Consider the following 14,011-nt stretch of genomic DNA (forward strand, 5'->3'; position numbering starts at 1 on the left):
GCGGATGGGGGATGTGGGGCGTGGGGCTCACTGCCTACGGTCTAAATGATGAGAAACTCTCGTGGAAACTGCTTATTGAACATTTTTGCAGTCTTTTTTATCCAACGTTGCCCTTGTCCTGTTAGCTTCCTAATGGAGGGAGGCTTGCTTTTAATTTCAGAAGGCGTGAAGCCGCCACCCAGAGCGGCAGTGCTGAGGGCTGGGTCCCAGCACGCAGACCCACAGTGACTGGGAGGCCATGCATTATTTACAAATGCAGCGAGTTTCTTGCTCCTCTCAATTTCCTGATTCAGTTCAGAGGGTGGTTGATCAAAAGGGAGAGCAGAACTCAAGAGGGAGCTCAGGATTCTCCGTCTCGGGGTTCTCTCTCTCCAGAGGTGCCCGCTGCCTCGGGGGAGGAGAGGGGCTCACCCTGCCCTTCCCCTCTGCTGCCTGTCCCGCTGACTTCTACGTGTCGGTAACATTACTTAAATAAAGTCACTTCTGCTTAAAGCGTGATTTAGCATCATGGGACCTGACTGCAGTCGGGGTGGTGGCAAGGAGAAAAGGAAATGTGAGGAAATAATGCTGAGAAAAAGAGGGAGGCTCTCCAGCTCGCTGAGTGCAGGCCTGGGAGGGAAATCTTAGTGCAGGAAGATGGGATGGATTCGAAGGAATTGGCACAGGATTGGTGTCAGAGAAAAATAAATTGTTTTTATGCTTACCTTCGTCCCTTCTGCAATGTAAGACTTGCCTGCCACATTTTGTTGGCTGGGAAGAGACTGATATTTTCTCTGTCTCTTCATCCAGAGCATTTGTTCTCCTCTCCTGTAGCAATTGCAGCTTGGTGTATTACCTACAGCTCAGAGGATAATCAGGTGGCTTCTTCATTTAACTGTACTGCTGCTACAAACAGCTGCACAAATCACCTGGCAGGGGATGCTGTGCAATGACATGGTCTGTGCCGCAGCCCAAGAGGGAGTTGTCAATTGCTTTGCAATTTCCTCCATCTTACCGGTCCATGGACTCCAAACCCAAGTCTCAGCGTGTTCAGGGATGTCGTGGCATTCCAAGTCCTGTATGAATCCTTAGCTTAGATGAAGCTGCTAATGTTTAAGGAGTTACCATTTTGCATAAAGCCTTGCTTGGGTTTGGATTTGGAAGTGGGTTTCTGGGGAAATTCGCGATGCGATGTGGACAGGGGCTGTAAAGGGTTGGTGCTGAGCATCAGGCTCATCTGCTCGTTTCCATTAGCTCTGAAATTATAGGCTGTTCTGGTAAGTGCATGGAAAACTGCTATTAAAGCTACTGCTCAAAAATGGGTCAGAATAACAGTTATTACTCGAGTAAAACACCCACTGACTTCCAGGGAGTTTAACCTGAAGAAATACTGCTGGATTAAGTCCAGAGAGAGTTACTTGCTTCTAAGGATAGAATTTGGCCCTACAACCCTTCAGCAGTCTGAAGGGAACTGCATTTAAAACTGTGTTAAACTACAGATCAGAAACAGCTCCCATTAATTGGGTTTTAGCATAGGTTGGCCACTTTGTGTGAACCAATCTGAGCATTATATATATTTTAAAAAAACATACTGATACACTTTTCGCCTAAGTGATACAGGAATACAGTACATTTATAAATTATAGTTGTGTTTATGTTTTATATTGCATATAAATGCAAGCACACATAAAAGCATTATAAAAGCACTCCCTTAGCCCGTATTTCTGCACTTCCCGTGCCTGCTCAGCAAGGAGAATATCGTGACCTGTGGGAGAGCAAGAGACAACACCTGCACAATATCATCAAGTGCTCTGGTGTACTCTGATGGTTTTAATGTGGATTGCCTAATATTTATGTATCAATGTTTTTAGTTAAGTGTTTACTCATGCAATCGTATCTGCAGAGCAATATTCAGAAAATAGTAGGAGAGATGGTACAGGGCTTCTGCTGGGTCTCAAATGGGCACTGCAGGGTCTGTTGCAAGGACTTCAAGTTCAGCAAAATGCAGCTTAGAGCGGGAATTAGTTTTAACTGGGGTTATCGTCACTGCTGCATACTTCTGGTCAGTAGTTTTGAATACTATAGCATTTGCTTGAATGGTTGCTAGTTCTGTAGTGAAAATGCATTGCAGTTGAGCTTAAGTTATCTACAGACGAATGCAGAACGAGTGTAGGATGTTTTCTGTATCAGGGAAACAATGCAACGTTTTCAAGAAATACCACTCCTTTACTTGTGCCACTCACATACGTGCTAGACACAGAACCTCCAGTAATTTTTGTGATGCGTGGCATAAGGGTATGCTGGCGAGGAATAATATAAATAAATAGAAGATACATTATAGATAAGTACTTGTGGCTGCAGTCACCGCGTGCTGCCGCTGTGCCCCGCGGTGGGTGGCACGGAGCAGCCGCCTCCTGTGCAGCTGGGGAATCAGCAGAGATCCGTCTCGTCCTCGCCTGCAGTCCTGTGTTGTCGGATCTGAGGATAGGGATGTGATCTATTTCAGGTATAAATGTTAATTTAGCTGATTAAATGCAGTCATCAATAGGAAAGGATGTAGAAAACTATTGCATGAGACATCCGTATGATGCGATCAGGTGGTGGTGGCACGGGAAAGGATCGGTGTGGTAGTTACCACGTACAAACATCTGTTTGCTTGGGAGCGGTAGGAAGAGACCCTAGCTGGAGTCAAGGCTGGAAAAATATGCAGTAAGAAATTAGAAAACTACTAGTCAGAGCTCAGGAGATGAACATCAAAAGTAGATGTGCAGGCCTTTGTGTGTCTGTGCTCAGTAGCAGGCCAAGGCAGAGGGGGTTGCTGAAATGCAGCAGATTTACCCACCGGGGCACACACACCTCGTTCTACAGCGGCGTTACGTGGACAAAGATCAGCTCAAGCACACGTGCAAGCTAGCCAAAATTTCAGACAGAATCAGTGAATGTTTGAGGTGTATCAGCTGCACCGAGGGCATCGGAGGCTGGCCGTGGAATGGCAGGGAAGGGCTGCTGGAGCGGTGGGAGATGCTACGCGTAAAGGCACGGTGGGTGTGCTGATTTGATTCTGCAAGTAATTTTTTTTAAATATTTTTAAAAAATTAGGCTGATGCTTTTGATGCAGGGGATTTCCTTTAAATCTATGTTTTATAAATGGAGTCGCCATGTTTTTAACTGAGGAATTTCTGTCTAACTGTGGCTGTCCAGAACAACAGGCACAGAGGTGCTCGCAGGCCTTGGACTAGCTAGAAGTAGAATTCAGGTGAATACTGCTTTAATCTCTCCATTATTTACCTATTTAAATTAAATATTATTTTGTTATAACTTTTCCTCTTTTTTTTAATAAACAGAGTTTTTACTGTAAAGTTGATGGTGAATTTTATAAATTCAGAACACCGTACTTTAATTAGATTATCTTTGCATCTTCATTCATAAATATCAGAAAAATGCAAAATGGCCAACATCTTTGCTTTGATTCAGCTGTCTAAGTAGTCATAAACTATTATTTTCAGTTAGGCATGTTCTGTCTCTATACTCTATCAATATCATGCATGACAATGGCAACAATAAAAGTTCATAGTCTTTTCTCAAATGATTTTGCCAAAATGTTTGCAGCACCCCTGGTTTTAAGCAGTCTTTTTTTTTTTTTTCCATTGTAATGACATGTATGGACTATTTTATAGTATATTACCATGCCATCTAAACTATATTTCTAGTAACCCCTTAATAGCAACTAATAATTGTTTTTTATTATTGTTATTATAGAGTACCACTAGTCAGGGACTTGCAGCCATTGTAAAACAGAAGAAAAGCATTTCATGATATGTCTCATAGGAAGAGCAAAATATAATCAAACAGTTAAAAACTTAGACAAGCATTTATCTTTTTTACATTCTGCTTGCTATTTTAGTCTGGGTTAGGGTAGCAGTGATTGTTAGTTATCAAATTAATTTTAGGTGACATACTTAATATGGGTTGAAAAGCCCAGTTAAACGTGAGGAGTTTCAAAATTATTAAAAGTTAACACTTGTGCTTGCATTAACTGTTTACATAGTTGCTTATTGTCAGCAAAAGTTCTTCAGCTTAAATGTCAATCTGCTCTTCCATGCCCCGAGAGCTAAATTAAGTTTTCTTGACTGGAAAACAAACTGGAAAATTTTTGAAGTGTTATGCTTGATATTTTTACCGATAATAATGATGGTGAAAACAGATAATCATAAAGACAAAAAAAGCTGTCCATGTACTACCCAAGGCAGGCTGCAAAAAAGATGGTGAGAAGGAGGTGATTGTTTGTTTTTTTGCATTTGCAAAAATCCTTGGAAAAAAAAAGTAGAGGAAAATATATTAAAAAAAAATAATGATAGCAATAGTAATTTAAAAAATAACTATAATAACTAGTATTACCAGTATTCAGTATTAAGGAAAAGGAAAGAAAATGACGGATCTTTAATCTCTCTTAGTCAGAGGGATTAAAAATGAGGTAAAATGAGACTGTGCATTTTACGAAGCTCTCTTGCCCCAAGAATTACGAGAGGAGAGGCCGAGGGAGACAGCAGCGACGGACCCTCCCCGCCCGGCGCTGCCTGCGGCACCCGGCCTGTCTGCTCACATCACCCGTCCCTCGCTGACACGACTGCTCTGGAAGTGCCTTGCTGGGTGGTAGTGAGCCACCGCGCTGCTGTGCGCTAATTGCCACCTTCAATTACGCTGCTAAGAAGTTATGATACAGCCAGCGTTAAAGTAAACTCGATTTTCACTCTGTTATCCTCACGGACGTAGCGTGTTTATATGGAGAATTAAGGTCTGGCAGGCTGGTGTGAGTGACCTCTGGAGCCACCAGGCATTAGCGGCAGGCCCGGTGCCGGTCCCTCCTTGCAGAGGCTTGTAACCGACCTGTAAATGCTGCTTTCAGGTCAGCGTGGCTTGGTGATGCGTTGTTGGGCCACTTACAATATTTGACAGGACTGATACCAAGGGACAGTGATGAGGTTTTTGTAGCAGTGATGTCCCAGAAGTTCACCACAGAGCGTCTGAAACAAAACCCGTGACGGGAGCCCACCGCGGGTCTCGGCCGCCCGATCCTTTGGTCTGCCGGTGTCCTGTTATCTGCAGCTCCCGCTTCCATCGGAAATCTGGGAAGTGTACATCTTGCTGTAAGGCCTGACAAGTTCCTGATCACTTAAATGAGAAGTAGCTTCCAGTGTTGAGCGTAACACGTGGGTTTTGGCAGAAGAGTGGTCGAGAGCCGGTAGCCTGAAGAGAAGGTCCTTGCAGGCCGCGTGTGCGTGCGCTGTAATCAGTGTGGGGGGAGGAGACGACTTCTGACTTTCCGAGGGACGCGGTTCAGTCGCTGCTCTGCCTGCCTCTGCCACTCGAGTTACGCCGTCATCCCGAACTCACGGATGTGTCAGACGTTTCCAGACAGAGTGCGTGTGTTAATTTTTATGTGCGGATTTTACAGCATTTTCTAATGATACTTAGCAGCATAAAATGTTGGCACGCGTTGAAAACTGGTGAAAGTTCAGCCATCTAATTTGGGCAGGTTGTGCTTACAGGCACTAACACTTGCAGACAGTTTAATAACAGTATTTGGCAGTGTCTCTTAGAGCTGCTTAAACTAATTAATGCATTTGCTCCCTACAGGATGAAATTGAGCTTTCAGATACTTTTATAAAATGATGTGCATGATCGCTAAATATTTCATTATTTTGAACTATAACTTCTAGTGTTTTATGTCGGTGCAGATACAGTATATATTCTCTCATGAAAAATGCACAGTGGCTCTGGAAGGAGGATAATCTCTGTCCCTGCCTGTCGATGCATAATTGTTTTATTATGCCGTATTTTAGCCTGTTAAAAGGCACTCGATAGCTTGGCCGCGGCTCGGCGCGGCGACGTCGCGTGGTGCTCCCAGGGGCTCCGGTGCTGCTCCGTCCTGCCGTGGGGCTCGCATGGCTGCTCCTTCCTCCTCGACAGTTCGGGGTGCTCTGGGTCCCTGCACCACTGCTGACACGGCCAGGGGACAGAGGGGACCGAGGGGACCGGGGCTCGGGCCGCGGCAGCGCGCTCTCTGCTCATCGTGTGTCTAGGAGAGGGCACCAGGCGGTGACTGCCCGAAACCCGAGCGCTCAGGGTAGCGCTGATCTTGCTGGCTTGAAGAGAGGTTACAAAAACAACAAGTCGCGGCTTGGTTTGAAAGAAACCTTTCTGAAGAAATCACACTAAACAAAATCTGTTTGCCTAAGGAAACCCTCCTAGCAATCAGCTAGTAACACAACTGCTTGTGCTAATGAACCCAAAGCTGTTAATGTGGTTTCTTCAGTTAAATTGATTCATGAATTTTGAAGAGAACATTATCTAATGAATTTTCTTTGAATAGAAAGCAATTAAAAGGACAAATCAGTCTGATTAACCCCAAAGTCACCCTACTGCCACAAATGGTGTACAGTTTGAAATTATATCATAAAAAACTAGAGCAGATTTGCTATCTCTTTGCCCTCTACTAATCCATGTAAATTAATGAACAACAAAGTTAATTTCTTTGATGACCCTTTTCTCGTATCACCTGGATTATGCTGATGTTTAATTTGCTTAATGTTATAATAAAGACTAAACAGATTTTTTCAATGAAGTGATTATCATTCCCTTCAGTTAAGAAGTGATTTTTATTATTTAACACATACATAATGGTGTATGGGTTTCCTTTAAGAACAAAATCACATTTTGCTATGTAACATAATCGATGTCTTTTTTGACAACTAAAGAAAGAAAATGTTTTTAATCAGTTTGTTTCTTTGCCAAAGCAGCAGACTGAAGCTCTCAACAGGGCAAGGGGGCCTCTTTTTTTTTTTTTTTTTTGTTCATATATGTTTGCCAGCTCTCTCGTCTCAGTAAGTTATTCACTAGTTAGATCTTCAAAGCTTTTACAAGTGACTTGGAACAGGTGCCCAACCCTGCTAAATCTTAGAGCGACTATTGGTTTTCCTTTTGTCAGATAATCCTGGGTTGGGAAGGTAAAACCCTGAAATACAGAAGGAAGCTGGTTCTAATGCATTTGCTTATTCATTATTTCAGCAATTGGAACACTTAGAAGCAATTTGCTGGTGAATTAAAATTAAAATAATGGAAGATACATTATTTTTTTCAGAGCCCTGTGTCATTAAGGATGTGCTGTACATTCAAGGTCACAGCTAGTCCTTACATTCTGTAATGTCTGGAATGCTGAGCAGTAGCTTGGGGGTCTCAACTATAAAATGCAGTCAGCCAGGATAATACCGAGTCCGCTGGCTCTAGGGCTTCTTCTGCCGTGTGTCCCAGCTGAAGTTGGAAATTAGCTGGAGATGCGAGGGCTTTGTAAAATAGGTAGAGCCGGTTATTTCTTCCCTTTTTAATTTGACTCTATGCTAATTTATACTCTGCCAATTTAATGGAAAAACCACATTGTATGAGTTAACAGGATAATTGTACTTGAAGCAAATTAAAAATATAGGAAAATCAAAGCCTTAAATCCTTTTTTATAGTGATCGGTTACTTGAAGTGCTCTTTCTAATAATCATGTATTTAAATATAGTAATATAGGATACAATAACAGGATGGTGTATTAGGGCTGTTTAAATTTAAATTAGAAAGTTGCTGTTGAGACTGCTTTGCATTGGGTGTTTTGAGTATTTCATCTTGTGTTTTTCAGCCATGCATATGAACAGTACTCCTTGTTTCTGCAGATTCGTTCACCAGGCAGGTTTTGTGGACCCTGCTGAGAGATGTGAAGTTTGGAGAGGCCATTTCTTACCAGAAATTAGCGGACCTAGCGGGCAACAGCAGAGCTGCAAGAGCAGTGGGAGGAGCAATGAGGAGCAATCCTGTAAGTTCATGTCAACTTTCAAATAAAGTTGATGGAAGATGGTGGATTTAGAGAGCTTTCTGGGCTAAATGTCATTAGATTAAATTTATCTGCTACAAAAACTGGTCTACCATGAGTAACAAGGTCAGTAAGTGTTTTTAATCAGCAATAATGCACAACCCAGTTTAATGTGATTTATGCCCTACCGTTTATGGTGTTAGATTTGGAAAAGAAACGTTACACTTCTTTTAATTCATCAGCCTATACACATTTTGTTGTTTTCAAACTTTCTTACATATCAGGCGAGGGAAATCTTTTATCCCTCAGCACTGACATCATTTGACAGGGTGTGAGTAGCTTTGGATGTGTTGCCAGAGAGGATGGAGTGCTGTTATGGATGTATTCCTGAAAGTGTGGAAGAGGAGGGATTTTAGTTCACGTAGGTACACATTTGAATCAAATCCCTAATTTTTAACACTTTTTTCTCATGCACTGCAAAATAGATGTAAGTGGCATTTCTTCTTTAGATCAAGGTGAGCTGAATTTAAAGCAACTGGAGGAGGTAGTCCTCTAGGTGAGCCCGGTGGATTTTGGAAAAGGTGTTGCAGTACTTGGTCACTTTGTCCATCTTCCCAATCATTATCTTTCCCTTTTAGTAGTCAAGGGCTAGATTTTCAGACGTTATTTATGCACCTAAAACATGCTGATTACTCTAGGTGAAGTTAGTGAGAATCAGTGCCACTGTGGGGGTCGTATCTTCTAGTTGGGCTGTGTTTGCCTGGATCCTGTTTGGGGAAGCTCCCTCCTGAATGAGAGTGTTTCTGGATGAGAGTCAGTGTATCATCCGCAGTGCAAGAGGCAGGAGGAGGGAGTCTGGTTCCCTAAAACCCCAGCATTTGGGCTATAAAGGCCCCAGCTGTAGAAGCAGACCTCGAGAAGCAGTGGGCTCTGAACACCCCCTTAGGTGGGCAGATGCAAGGTGCCACGTGGGGCTGGTGCTGCCACCTCCAGCTGGCTTGTCACTGTGCAAAGGAGAGAAAAAGCGAGTGAAGAGAATGCCCCTATGTCTGGTTTTACACATTCCCTTGCAACTTGCCTTAAAAAAATAAAATAAAATAAAAACTTCTGTTTCTATTAATATCATTGCAGCCTTTTTTGCCCATTCTTCAACATATTTTTCCTCATTACCACTTGCCCTTAGCAACGTGTGTCTTTCCATACCCAAATACCTCTCTTTTTCTCCTGTGTTATACCTGCCATAATCTTTGACCTTCTGTGTTGTTTTTGCGTGCAGTTCTCCCAGTTTTTTCTTTAATAAGGCACATGTAAGACCACAGCATGTAGTTGCAAGGTGGATTCAGAAACCTGTTTTCACAAGAGATGGTGGCTCTCCATATAGCAATAATAAGGGTTGGGGTTTTTCACAGTGCCATCACGCATTATCTTTATATTTCACTTCATTCATAAAATCAATCTGCATATTATGCATAGTCAGCCTGCATGCTCTGACTCATAGGACCATGAGGTCCATGAAGGACCATGTAAAGGTTTATATGCAAAATATGAGAAACGTACTGAAAAGGTGCTCCCACTGCAGTACAAAAGGACTGTATTTGTGTTTGCATGTGGAATATGCTTGAAATTACAGATTAACTACAGGAGATGTCTAGTAATAAAAATGTGTTTTGGAATAGGCAGAGCTGTCATTACAGTACTGATTTTTTTATCATCAGCTTTCTATTATGAGATATTGGAGTAGTATTATATTAATAGAGCTCTTTTTTCCCCTAAAGCTATACGTTACTACCTATAATACTATTAAAAAATTCTGCTGTGGACAGAAACCACCATAGCCATAGTATGGAGTGGGAAATAACAAAAATAAGATAGGACCTATTTAAAAAAAATGCAGTAGCTTTGCTGTATATTTTCAGAACTATTTTCATCCTTCCTCACAGGGGAAAAAGCAGGAATTTTCACACCACAACCTGCTGTTACCGCTGCTTTGGATGCTGCTGCTCCACTGCAGCCTGAGGGCAAAGCAGGGTACATTTCTAGGCGATAGCAATTACATATCCTTTTGCACAACACTATATTGTTATTCTTTGAGAACTGTTTCCTGTAGGTTTGCATTGTATTGCCTTATCTTAATGTACACCATATTATATTGGAAAGCATTCCATCATATTAAAATAGTTTGTATTGTCAAGTACAATACAGTGTATTGACGGAACGTAGCTTTATGCTGCTTCTATGAACTGTCTCATATGAAAATCAGATATACACTTAAAACATCACTGTGTACTTCTTTATTGAGCTTGGAAGCTTAAACCCATTAGACATTATGCTAGTTTAAATGGCAGTGTGCTACATGTATCGAATTTTAGAATACCCATGAACATTGTACATGTTATAAACACACTTGAAGTCTGTTTATCAGATGAGATATTGGGCTTTAAATCTAACTAAACAGATCATTAAACTGAATACGTCATGAGAATTGCAGCATCATTAAAATATCAGCAAAGAATTTAAAGAACTGCAGTGTTAACAACTGCTACACCTGTAATAAGAGCTTCAAGATATAAATACTGGTTTTGAGTAGTGTTTGCCTCAAAATTGTTGCAGAAATGTGATGTTCTGTTAAGCAGAAGATCAGTAATTTCTTTCCACAGGAGAGAAGCTGAAACTTTGGTGAGTATTTTTATTAATGATTTCTGCAGAAGCTATGCAAAATAGTAAGTTGTTTGCACCTTGAGATACTTCCTTGATTAAAGGACTAAATTATAAGCACGATGACTAAATTATAAATGTGATTTAATGAGGATAGTGCTATCAGTAAAAATGAGGGCTCGGAATAAAGCGGAGGTGTATGTAGAGCCTGACATTGCACTGCTACTCAAATATATTGACAAAATTGTGTATCTTACATTTTTCCAGAAAATACCAGAACATTTCTCCCTTCTACAAATCATGGGTTGGTGTTTAATTTTGGTAGTGTGCATTCTACAGGTTTCCCTTTGTAGTGGGGTTGCTTCACATAATTCATACAATGACCTTCAACTTTATGAGAAGGTGGAATAGGTGCCAGCAGCAGCTGAAAGATGCGACATCTTTGCCTCAATTTATGCCAAGGACATGGCGGGGATGGCTCACCTTTTGCAAGAAAAACTTCAAATAGTTTACTGCAGTTCAGATTGATTGCAAGGTCTGTGGTCCTCAAAGGGAACCCATAAAGTTCAATTAAAAATCTCATTAGACTAGTATAGGAGGATCAAAAAGAAATCACAGAGACTCATGGGAAATGGCGAATGTTGGGCTGATTAGTCCAAGGCCATCCTAAATGACTGTTCTGTGGCTTAAATAAGACGTCTTCAGCGGTCTGTTAACAGCAGTAATAGCTGCATACGGTTTTTTATATTCTATCCGATTGCCGATTGCGCTATTGTTTAGGCTAAAAGCGATCTGCGTGCCCAGGCGCTAAGTTCGATCTATCGAAAGTCGCGGGTATTATTCAGCCAAAATGTTTTAAACGTTTGAGAGTGAAAGGAGTAATTGTGCATTTATGAGAAGACTGTGAAGTATGGATTTGAAATGTTGCGAACACATAAAACTACTTGTGCATTAATTCCTTAGGTGGCTAGCAATAAAGTTGAACCCATGCTGGTTCGCATTACAGTATTTGTTTCTGTAAGGGAATAGGGGGAGAAAAAGCAATAGGATGTGAGCAAACTGAAAGATTATTTTTTGCTAAGTGTGATTCTTGTTGTATGTTATAACTTGATATTTCAGCTGTTTCCATTATGGCCTGGCTGATCTATTTTTGACAGTTTGGCAGTTTTCTGTAAGTCTCCAGTCCATCAGGCAGTATAATAGGACGGTCGGTTTTCCATTGCGTCAAATTGAAAACTCTTAACAAGCGGAGCACCGCGGCGGAGCGCCGCTCTGTTTCATCCTCAGACGGAATTTGCTAAATGCAGTTCAAAGGCAATCGATACCTTGTGCAGGGAGTTTTTTTCCCCACCTTTTTCTAAACAAACGCATTATTGAGGAGTTAGTTTATTCACAGATTGCCATGAGCGTTAATGACCGCCCGAGTCTTGTTCTGCCAGTCACCCAGATGGCTGTTGATAAAGATTTAGCATCATGTTCTGAGTGTCAGGGCTGTCAGTAGTGCTGAACCATTTGACCAGAAGAAAAAACGCACAGGGAGCTATTGATTACAGCTTCTCAGTGTCACTTGTTCACCAGGATTTAGGTATTGATGAGGCTGCGAGTGAAAACAAGCTCTTTCCCTTGTGGGCCTCTACCCAGAAGAACAAAAGCAAAGTTGGAGAAAATATTCAGCTGGTGCCCGAATCAGAGGGATTCCGCTATTGATTGAAGGGCCCCTTCATGTTATTTTTGTTGGAGACAAATCTGTGGGTTTGGAAGTTTTATAGCATTTGAGATAGGGTCTGTGTAAGTGATGGATTCATGTATTAGATGAATTAGATTTCACAGCATGAAGATTTCAGTGGAGCTATAATATTATGAGCTGCTTGGTTATTGATAAAAATTACATTAAATGTGGCTGAGGCATTAAAGCTCCAGACTAGGGTAGTACTCCCTCTAAAATGTCCTTAGGGCCCTAATAAATTTTAGCAGGTTTAATTATTTTAGTAGTCTGAAAGTTGTCACCACAATTAAGCCAAACTGAAGCAATGTTCAATATTTTTAAATTACGGAGCTGATAGGGCTTTTGTAATGCATTTTCTTTTTTACCCAACACTACGGAGAATGACGCATGGGCTTGCGCACGTTAGGACAAACTTGGTATGAAATCCTTTATTTCAGGCTTGGAAGATGCTGTATTTATTTCACACCCTTCATCTCAGTGGCTGCATTTTCCAGCCACAGCGTTTCAACTAGCAGTAAAGCAGCGTTACTGCAGCTCTGCTAGCTCAACACCCTGCCCTAAAAAAGGCGGCTCAGGAGTTCCTCCACGTGTTCTGTCCCGTGGCAGTGGCAAATCGCTACTCCTTTGCAACGGGAGAGTATCCTGGCAGAGATCTGAGATTCCCTGTTTCTCCTGGAGATCCACACCTGGGCCAAATTTCCTCCTCCACGTATGGCATGATGCTGAGCAGCTGAGCCACACATCCCTGAGGTTGCGATCAGTCCTGCACCAACACGGGAAACCTGAGGCCCTCGGCATGTGCCAGCTCTCTGGCTGCAGGTGACCCTGCTCCAAGTGAAAATAGAATAGTTTTTTTTCAGCTTGAGCACACCTTCCATTTTCTTATACAACTTAGCAGGAGAAGGTGCAGCTAGAAAGGTGTCAACTTATTTCCCTGACAAAATTCCCCTGCAAACAGACCCCTGGCCCGGGGTCTTTGCAGCCTCCAAGCGGTTGCAGGGAACTGGCTCACAAAGAGGGTTTGGCCCCTTGTCTGTAGCAAGATTTACATCTCTACTGCCAAAATACTCCGATTCATTTTTTCTATTGTTAAAGAATTGCAAATTAACCTTGGATATTTGTTACAGTGCATTATGGCTCGTTATTGCTTTGTCACTCAAGAAAATCTGCCAGCAGTAACTGGTGCGAGTGGCTTGTAAAGCCAGAGAAATCCCCAAACAAAAAAACACTTGCAAAACCAACAACTTTAAAGAAGTCATAAACCAAGCATGTGATGGCGATCTAGAGGAAAGATTTTATTGGTACTCGCTGGAGTTGTCATGGATGCATAATTCACTTGTGGCATTGCCAACTCCAAATAAAGCAGCTATTTATAAGCATTTTTTATTAAACCTTGATTAACAATAAGCACCTATGTGTATTCCCTTGTAATGTGATAGCCTTTGGGCTGAGATTGAGATTTTAAATTTCAGCCATTGAAATTACTTAACCAAAACAAAAGAGCCCCCAAAAAAACAGTTTATGAAGGTCTGGCCCGTAGCTGTCCAGCTGCTTTGAGGTCTGGGTCTTCGACTCAAATATGAGCACAGCCGGAACTTTGCTGAAATAAATATGAAGTGTGGTAAAAACAAGTCAGTATAAAGGATGTAATTTGCCTATGCAAATGTGTATATATAAATAAAAGTACGTATTTTTACTTAAAATACCTATTCTGTGAAAAAAAAAAAAAAGAAAACACTTTTTAGTAAATTATTCTCACAGTTCTATCATTACAATTGAATTACTCTGGAGGTACCAAA

At 41.6% G+C, this 14,011-nt stretch overlaps 1 protein-coding gene across 5 annotated transcripts in view; it reads left to right on the forward strand.

Annotated features, from left to right (window-relative positions):
• The window catches only part of MGMT (O-6-methylguanine-DNA methyltransferase), a 186,295-nt gene that overhangs the window by 153,424 nt on the left and 18,860 nt on the right, over positions 1-14,011 (forward strand). For all 5 annotated transcript variants that reach the window (XR_014586915.1, XR_014586916.1, XM_083844684.1 and 2 more), the window contains exon 5: positions 7,695-7,834. Coding sequence is in view for 3 of the 5 variants with exons in the window: in XM_083844684.1 (XP_083700810.1) it covers positions 7,695-7,834 (140 nt within the window). In the remaining 2 variants the exon portion in view is untranslated. The remainder of the gene's footprint in view (positions 1-7,694; positions 7,835-14,011) is intronic.

This window comes from Anser anser (assembly GCF_964211835.1).
Source record: "Anser anser genome assembly, chromosome: 7".
NCBI classification, from domain to species: domain Eukaryota; kingdom Metazoa; phylum Chordata; class Aves; order Anseriformes; family Anatidae; genus Anser; species Anser anser.